The 9,395-nt window shown below is 41.7% G+C and overlaps 1 protein-coding gene across 3 annotated transcripts; it reads left to right on the top strand.

Moving 5' to 3' along the window:
* The first annotated feature begins 1,569 nt into the window (after nt 1-1,569).
* On the top strand, nt 1,570-9,043 carry LOC149571258 (uncharacterized). Of its 3 annotated transcripts, none has more exons than XR_016359789.1 (3): nt 1,570-1,976; nt 3,897-8,414; nt 8,589-9,043. XR_016359789.1 is itself a non-coding variant. In XM_089812816.1 (2 exons), the coding sequence occupies exon 2, from the start codon at nt 3,956-3,958 to the stop codon at nt 8,357-8,359; it is 4,404 nt and encodes a 1,467-aa protein (XP_089668942.1). In that variant the 5' UTR covers nt 1,570-1,976; nt 3,897-3,955; the 3' UTR covers nt 8,360-9,043. The 3 variants fall into 3 exon arrangements, 1 of the variants encoding a protein (XP_089668942.1); XR_016359788.1 differs by having other exon boundaries at nt 1,571-1,976; nt 8,583-9,043; XM_089812816.1 differs by having other exon boundaries at nt 3,897-9,043.
* Nucleotides 9,044-9,395: the final 352 nt, after the last annotated feature.

The following is a 9,395-nucleotide window of genomic DNA, read 5'->3' as shown; positions in this document are numbered from 1 at the left end:
AAGGGAATGACAACCAAATCGTAGAGCAAGGGCACGGCAACAAAATGTAGAGATATATTACAGGAACAAAATGCACCAAACACATATGCATAAGCACGAGGCTCATTCCCTTGCAGAAGCCATAACCCGGTTAAATATACATATATATCAACCCATCTAATCAACGACTAGACCCATTTAATTAGTCATGGCTTGTTTCTTTCTAAAAATATCTACTATGATATGTTTTGTAAAATTTCTTGCGAACTCGACCAATTTTCGTGGTCTGCATTATTTCTGTGCAGGATCTTGAGGTAAGTCACTTAGCACGGGTTGAGTGAGTTTTATTGTTTTATCATTTGGATTCTAGAATATGTATGCAATTGGATCATATATGTAATAAGCAACTTGAAAAAGATATATCTGAATATATAAAGAGATACATGTTTAGAAGGAAATATAAAGACACACATTTTTACAAGGAAACAATTTTTTTTTTTACATATGTACCTCTTCTCGCCCTTGAAGAAAATCGTAGAGCAAGGGCACGTAGATCACAAGGGCATGACACGATAATGAAATCACAAAGCAAGGGCACATAGATCACAAGGGCACAACACAATAATGAAATCACAGAACAAGGACACGACACGACAATAACATATTAAAATCTCACATAGAGAATTTAAACAACTATACCTAAACGCTACTTATCCAAGCCATATACTAAAACAACCATATTGATTCATTGCTTATACAAATTCACTCATTCTACTCAATATTGCAACAAAAACTCCATGATTAAGCGTGCTTGAGTTAGAGTCATACTAAGATGGGTGAACTCCGAGGAAGGCCATTGCTAGCCTTGATCCATTCATTCTTTATTAAAGACTAATTTTTATGAACCATTACACATGAAACATAAATCAATTAATTTAATTCAATAATATATCATAAAAGAAATCATCACAATCCAATACCTATATTGTTTCCACTCTTAGTTTTAAAAATCCCCTTAGACATAGCAATGCTTTACGATGATGTTAAGACATTCTTACAAATATACAAAATTCCCTATCATATATGGGGCGACACTTACATTTGTGTTATTTTGGTGGGCTTCGTTGACAAATGTTCCCAACAAAAACTAAATGCAGGATCAGCACGTTCAAAGTATTTATAGTCGTCGTTCAACAGGCGAAACCGTTCACCGAAGCCCGGACATCAAGGATTATATTTACCAGTTCTTCCTATGAATGTGGGATCATTAATTATTAAGTTTGAGTGGGCGGTTTGATATTTAGCAAGGCAATAGGCGCATATGCACGAGTACAACTGCGAATATGCCGGGGCATATTCATGCGGGCCTGCAGTGCACAATCTGGTCCACGCAGACACAAAAAAATCTTGTTTACTAGTTATAACATTGACCAACGGATTTTCAAACTGCTACAGGTCTAACCTGCTCACCGGTTAAGGTGGGAGGCCGGATAGGGAGCTGCAGATGATGATGCATGAATGGCTAGTATTGGAAAAGGACTGAAATTGACTGGGGGAAATAATAAAATGGTGACAACTTTAAGGAGGTCAATCGAAATCCGGGTCCCCCAAAAAGAGGAGGAAGGGGAAAGGAGAGAATTTTGCTTTTCGTGGTTTTTGTTTTTGTTTTTGTTTGTTGGGTGAGTGCATCGCATTATGGCTGGACGATTGATGATCAAGGCATGAGATTCTTCGTTGGGGTTGTAGTGGTTGAAATTAGGGAAAAGGGCCAAATGCATTAGTCAGAAGAATACAATTGCGAATTTGGGGTCATCGAGATTTGAGAGGAGGGGATCTCGTTCCCTTTTGAAGGCGCAAGGCAAACTTTTCTCCCTTTTCTGGGTTTGGGATGTCTGAGAGGATTATGAGGGATGAGTTTTAGATCAGAGGGTGTTTTTGGAACAGCAAGGAGGCAGATTTCTGGAGTAGCGGCATTCGGAGTCAAGGCTTATAGCATGGTGATAACTTGATTCCTTCCTGAAAGGGAAAAAAATGAAAAATGGCTTTTCCGGTTTGGATTGATTTTTCATCTTTTAGGTTTGTTTGGTTTTATAAGCTTTAGGGCTCTTTGCGATCGGCGAATCGGTTTGTTTGGGTTTGCAATGTGACTTTGGCTTGTGGGTGGCTGTGATCTAGGTTTTTTGTTCCGTTCTCGGTGATTGCCTTTGTGTTTTGTTGAATATGGCTGATTTTTTTGGTGATTTGAGTGATTTACATGATTGATTTTGTGGGTTTGCCTTATCATGCCCGTTCTTTGGTGTTTTGAGAGGTTTTCATGTTTGATCTCTTCGGTGGTCTCATCGGACATGGCCGTTGGATGGCTTCTGAGTGATTTCAGAAGTGGGTTTCTCTGAGCTGGTGATTTCAGCGATGTCCATAGTTTATTCCCCCTGTGGATACGTTCAATCGTTGTTTTTGGGGGTTTATTTTTCGTCTCCCATGCCTATGACGGTTTTTGCGGTTTTAAGGTCAAACAACTTCGAGATGTTTTAGGGCTGATCTCTTGTTTGTGTGTTGCAGAATCGCTCGTTTTCGTCTCCCATGCCTATGACGGTTTTTGCGGTTTTAAGGTCAAACAACTTCGAGATGTTTTAGGGCTGATCTCTTGTTTGTGTGTTGCAGAATCGCTCGATGCCAAGCCACCTTTGCCCTGCTGATAAGCGTAATTGTTTTGGCAGAGTAGCTGAGGATGTTCATCTGCCCCTTTATTATGAGCGCTGACTGGGTTAAGTTTATGGCCTGATTCGTATTACTGTGATCCGACTTTTTTGTGTTTATGCCTGGGCTTTTGCAAATCTGTGAAATTAGTGCCTGAGATCCGAGCTTTAGCGCTTATGTTATAGTTGGGTCCTGATTTTCAAAGACTGCCGTAAGATCTTAAGATTTTTTAGTCTTTATTTTTGCAAAAAATCCCACGGTAGCAAGCCTCGAGTGTTTTGGACAATATCCGTGTATGCAATTTTCCTTTTTGCAGCAAATCAAACATGTAATCGTTTGTCACTGATTGTTTTCTTATAAGTACCGGATTACGAATCTGGTGGTGGTAGCCTGTCCCTTTTGTTCTTTCGCTGAGCGCGAACCTCAAATCAATTTGGGTGTAGAATTTTGGCTAACTCTTGTTGTGTGGATTGTATCTGTTTTTCACATCTATGAAACCTATGGATCTCTGGTTGTAAGGACTATCTATAGCGCTTTCTCTGTTTTTGTTTAATCTTATCATTGCAAGCAGCAAGCACAGCCGTTGGCATATTTAAGATTTTTAGTGATTATATGGTTAAATCACCGCGGTGTGCACTTAGCTTGCCTTCGTTGCTGATTAATTAAAATCACATGTGATTGATTTGGTTTGTTCCTTTTTCTTCTGGTCCTGGCCTTGAATCTTTCGTTTTCTACAGGGTGGTTATGTGGACATGTGGATTTCCCTAGTTTTGGCACAGTTTGATTATAGATTGAATCTGCGTCGCATGATAGACTTGACATTCGTTTTCTTTTTCTGATGGAAGCACATAATATAAGTCTGATAAATTTCGTTGATCTTATCGTTAGCGTTTATTCGTCCAAAGTATTGATATTCTCTTGATCTGTTTGGTAGTTATCTATGGCAAAACTTGTTTAGGCCCTGATCTGTTTGGTTGCTCTGTATGGTGAAATTTCTTTGGACCAAGGCCATGGCTTTCTCTTGATCTCTCGTTTGATTACTCTATTTTTCAAAATTTCTCAAGCCCTGGGGAGGTTATGACCTTTTTTTTTTGGATCTCTCTGCTTTGTGTGTGAAAGAATCTAGTAATCCATCTTACTTTTATGTTTTATGGGTTTTTTTTTCCTGAATTCTAGTTTATTGATTCGGCTAACAAGTCTTTGGGTTTTTCATGTATCAGATACTAGGATCTAGAATTATCAAATTTGTAGTCGGTGAAGCTAAGGAAGAGAACCTGAAATGCAGTCATCTGTGCAAACTGGAGGGCGCTCAGCAAGCCCTTTAAGCAGGTCGAAGTCTAACCCCGAACATCCCCCGAGCCCGGCATATTCTGCCTCTGGGAGAACCAAGAAAAGGGACAGGAGTGACAAGAGCGTTGATTCATCCAAAAAAAAGCATTCTTCCGAGCCTCCGGAAATCAGTAGCCTCGTCGACAAGGATGGGGGTCTCGTCAACTTCTCTGCAGTTGATGAGTTGTACTTGCTTATGCAACAAGATCTGAATAAAAGCTCCAGGAAGTTGAAAGATGTTGCACTGAGGAGAACCTCTCTTGCAGCCGTGATTAGTTCTACGGTTCGGGATGATTGTTTAAAGAAATTTGTCGACCTGGGAGGGTTATCTTTACTGAATGACTGGCTCCAAGATGCCCACAAGGGAAAACTTGGAGACGGTGGAATCTCAGACGAAGGCGATAGGACCGTAGATGATTTGATTTTGACCTTACTTCAGGCTTTGGAGAAGCTGCCCGTGGATTTGGATGCATTGAAAACCTCCAATGCCGGTAAATCGGTGAGGAATTTAAGAAGTCACGCAGACTCAAAGATTCACAGGAAGGCTAAAAAATTGGTGGAGGCTTGGAAGAAAAGAGTACACGCAGAAATGAAGCAATCAGAAGAATCAAAGTCTGGATCCAAGCAGGATATTTGTCGCCCCTACAAGCCAATGATGCCCAAGGATTCAGCTAGCGCCGTAAAGAATGGAGGCTCTTTGGATGCAAATCTGAGAAGCTCCGGAGCTTTTGGTAACGTTGTGAAAAATACCAATACTGCCAACAGTTCGAGCATGGGAGAGGCTGCGATGTATGTGAAAAAGGGTGGGACGGCTCTTTCCACCAGCGGAGGAGCCTCAAACAAAGAGAGTCCTTCTAGGGTACAATTAAGCAACAGCCCACCCGGAGAAGCTGACGGCCTATCTGTTCCTGACGAGAGGAGCAGCAATTCCAGTCAGCCATTAAATAATGGTGTTTTGTGGTCATCAGCCCCTACGAAAAATGCAGCAACCAACTGGAAAGAAGATTCAAAGGGTTCCGTCAGTAATGGTGGAAACGCAAAGGGAGGAAATTCAAGATCCCATACAACTAGTAAAGGAGCAAATGCTGGGTCTAAGGAAAGTGGGTTAGGGAAGCCGCTTTCCAGAAGCGGTAGTGCGGGCATAGACAAAAAGGCTGCTGTACCTGCCCCTGAAAAAATATCAAATGAGTCCATAAAGGTTGAAGCGGGCGGGAACAATCAAAGGCTTATTTTGAGGATTCCCAATAATGCTAGGAGTTCTCTTAGCAGTTCACTCGCAGATGCGGCTGTACCCTCTAGCAAAGACTCATCTTCAAACGTTGTAGAAAGGACTCTGGAATTAAAAGACAGAAAGAGTAGGTTGCAGAATACTGCTCCCATGGAGAATCCCAATACGAAAACTTCATCTAGACACGACGATGTTGAAAAGCATGCAGAGGTGCCCAAGAGAAGAATTGAAATGGATTGTCACTCATCTGAATCTTACATGTCATTTAGTTCCACCGAGTGCTGTACACTGGATTATAAGAAAAGCCACCAATTTCAAGGAGGTCAGCAAGCAAATGAAATGATTCATGAGCCGTCCAAGAATAATAGTTCGAGATCAAATGGATGTGGGACTGAGGATGTTAATGCGGGGATCAGTCTTTTAGCTTCTATTGCCGCAGATGAAAATCTGAGGATTGAGGCAAATGCAGCTTTAGCAGCATTTGAGGAACAGAGGAATGCCAAAGACTCTGAAAATCAGCATCAGGGTGCAAGGACAGCTTGCTTGACCGATTCAGAAAATTCACCTATGAGTGGTATCACTGAAAACTCTGGGAGGATTGAAGTAGCGCCAGAAACTGATGTAAAAGACGCTCAGGGCAATTGTAATTATCTCAAACCGGGCTCTATTGAAGGTACACCAAACTTGGGAATTTCTGCAGGAGCACTTGATACAGATTTTGGGCACTCGGACGAAAATTTGAAAACATGTGAAGGGAATTCCTCTGAGACGAAATCCTCTGGAGGGAAATCTGAAAGAACTTGTTGCTTGCCTAGTGAAACGAAACCTAGATCTCCGTCTGGTAGATCATTAGGCGATGGTAGAAGCAATGAAAATGAAGTTGTAGGACACAAGTCTAAAGATTTCAGTCATCCCGAGGGCAATGGGGTTGAGGAGAAGGAAACACTGTTGCATGCCAAGAGCGGTACTGCCTCCATGGTCGATGCTTCTTCTGCCGGTCTTGAGATTTGTGGAAAATCAGGAGAAGTGGGTGAAAAGATAATTGGTGCTAACAGCATTCCGAAGGAGTCTGCCCGTGAGATCCCTGGTGAAGATGCAATTGAAGTAGCAATGCAGGTGGCAAAGGAAGCAACAATGCAGATGGAAGTGAAGGAAGAAATGGAAAACTACGTGAAAGTCTCTCTTGGGAGTGATGATAAGATGGCAACAAACTTGGGGCAGAAGAAGGCTGTGCCATCAGCAGACAATCCAGTTTCTGAAAGACATGCATGGGAATCCATAGATCAGAAGAATGGTGACAAAGATGATGCTGGTGATAAAAAAAGCTACATGGGAGTGAAGGAGGTAAAGATGAATTGCTCCGAGGACAAAGAAGCAGAAGATGCATGCACTCAATCGTCATTTGAGGGTAGACCAATTAAAAGTTTGGGCACTGAAGATTTGGATGAGAGGTTACGAGAATCAAGTTCATCCAATGAACCTAAAAACTCTATGCGTACTGGTCAGATGCAAAATTCATCTTTCTTCGCTGCTGCTGAAACAAAAGAAACCGTGAAGGCTGATTTATCTTCTTATTTGGAAGCTCCGGGAAAGCTTCGGTTTGACTTGAATGAAGGAATTCATTTAGAGGAAAGTCCGCATGAGACAATTACTGCAGTTTCTTACCCCATTGCTTCTATTCCTATAACGCCAGTTCCTTTTCATCCTATCAATTCTTCTAGCTTGAGTGGCATTATTCCACCACCTAGCGTGCTTCAGGGAAAAGGTGAGCTAGGTTGGAAAGGTTCTGCTGCAACAAGTGCTTTTCGCCCAGCTGAGCCACGAAAGATCCAAGAGAGCTGCCAAAATGCAGCTGAAAGCACCACGGCCCATGTACCATCTGCATCAGTTTCCAAGCCAGCTCGGCCTTTGTTTGATTTTGATCTCAATATTGCAGAGGAAGAGCCGACAGATGAGGCTAGCAAACCTAACCAAATAGCGAAGAATTTGTCAAGTTCAAGGCTTGATCTTGACCTCAATCGCCTTGACGAGAGTGAAGAAAATGGAGCAGTTTTGGCCTCAGAATTAGCAAATAATGAGGGGCACAGTTCGGCTAAAAGAAGCAAGATCATTAAACATGACTTTGACTTGAATGCTGGGGCAGGTGTGGATGATACAACCACAGCTGATCTTGGCGATCCACGCAGGAATTCATGGATTCCTGGCTACGGAAATCTGCCTTTTACCGGTTTCAAAATGGGCAGTGAAATGGTCAGTTTACCTCCTCCTTGGAATCAACTAGGCAGCACATTTACTTCACCTCTTATTCCGGCTTTAGCACAAGTAAGGCAAGATAATCCTTTTTCAGCATCCATGTCACCTGCTTTTTTCAATGTAGGACAAGGTCAAAGCCTTCCACCGTTCCACCCTGAGATGTACAGGCCAACGGCTGAGTCTCTCTCGCCCACTGCCTCAGCCCTCCCTTACTCAATTCCGCCAACATCTTCCCTTCAATATCCTCCTCAATATAACTTTGGATTTACTTCTGCACCCTTTACAGCTACAACTTCTTTCTTGGATTCATCAGGTCCCGCTTCATATGCTCCAATGGCTCCTCCATTTCTGACGTCTGGTGCAATCCATGCATCATCCCCTTCCAGATCTTATTTGCAAGGATTTTCTGAAATTGGAGCTGCAGTGAGCAGCAATGGGATCTGGCCTAGACCAAGCTTAGATTTGAATGGGCCTAGTTTTGATTTGAATTCAGGGCCCGAGCATATTGATGCAGATGTTCGAGAAGATAGAACTTCCATGCGGCAAACTCCTGTTTTCCCTACTTCATTTCCTTTTGAACCAAAAATCAGAGTTCAACGGCAGTCAGTAGACCCACCTGACCCTCAGAAGAGAAAGGAGCCTGAAGTAGCTTGGGATTTATATAGAACTGATGCAACAGAGCTCGCAGATGTAAATCCCAGAGATGAGAGGGCCACATTGAGGCAGATGCCTGCTTTTGGGAACCCCTTTCCCATCGATGAGCAGTATTTCAGAGCCTTGCGCCAATCAGAACCGGTTGAATCTTTAAAGAGAAAGGAGCCTGAAGGAGGAGGCTGGGACAACAGACCTGTGAAGCAAACATCGTGGAGATAGATGGCTGCTTATTTATGTTCAAGGGTCTTGGTATTCTTGATGCTTGCCTTACCTGGTACGCTATAAAAATCAAGTTTTTCTTTGTTGATTGGCTTTTAATTCTAAAGCAAGATGTAATTAGTGCCGAGTTAAAACTGGTCAGTTGCAGCAGCCCAGAACATCAATTTCTTAAATTTGGATGATGAGCGTGATGAATTAGCTAATGCAAATTTCCATGGTTCAGGAACAGCCCAATGGCCCCTCTGCATTTGGCAGCATTGTACAGTTAACTATTCACATTTGCAACAAAAGTAATATACTGCACTTGGCATAAATGATTGGATCTCATCTAATCAGCTCTTCAATTTTGGTTGCTTTGGAGGCATTGAAAGTTTCTTGGATGAAGATCAGCAATAACCAGTAGTTAGGGCAAAAGCTGTCTGGAAGGTCTTACATTCAGGGCTTCTCCCTGAATATCATTTTGTTTTTGCATGTGCTTTGAGGTTCGCATGCCTTATTGTACCTCTCCCTTGACCTTATTTATGAATCATTATTTGAATTGTATATGAAAAATACCATGTAGGTTCTACATGCCATTTTGAAGGCTCATAGCCTTCTTTGTTTTATAATGCTGGTGTGAGGACTGTGGGTTCAGACTTATTGTGGTTTCATAAAAATTAACAAGTGGTGGCAGCAGTTCTTTCATGTTTGGTATGATTTTGATTTGTTCTGGTATTATTATTTTGTTGAGAAACAATGACAGCACCAGATCTTAATTTTCCAAGTAATAAATGCATTCATCACAATTACAATTTTTTAACAGTACAAAATATGGAAGAAGTGAGCTTTGACTACTATGTTTTCTAATATAGAACTGACGTACAACATTTTTAGCAGGCTTCCTCCAAACACTTCATATTAGTGTTTCAAGTATGGCTTAGATATTTCTTTCTCATGCTTCTCTAATTTGTTGTGATATTTAAGGAATGACCAAGTTTGCCATATGTATGCTTGTTTTACTTAAATATCTGGGCACAAATTTTCCCTCTTTTTATTA

Source organism: Cupressus sempervirens, chromosome 2 (genome assembly GCF_028749045.1).
Source record: "Cupressus sempervirens isolate cs-2001-9-10 chromosome 2, ASM2874904v1, whole genome shotgun sequence".
NCBI classification, from domain to species: Eukaryota; Viridiplantae; Streptophyta; class Pinopsida; order Cupressales; family Cupressaceae; genus Cupressus; species Cupressus sempervirens.
This window is presented reverse-complemented; position numbering and strand designations above follow the sequence as displayed.

Excerpts from the sequence above, each read along its gene's own strand:
- LOC149571258 (XM_089812816.1), top strand. The coding sequence starts at position 3,956 with ATGCAGTCATCTGTGCAAACTGGAGGGCGCTCAGCAAGCCCTTTAAGC.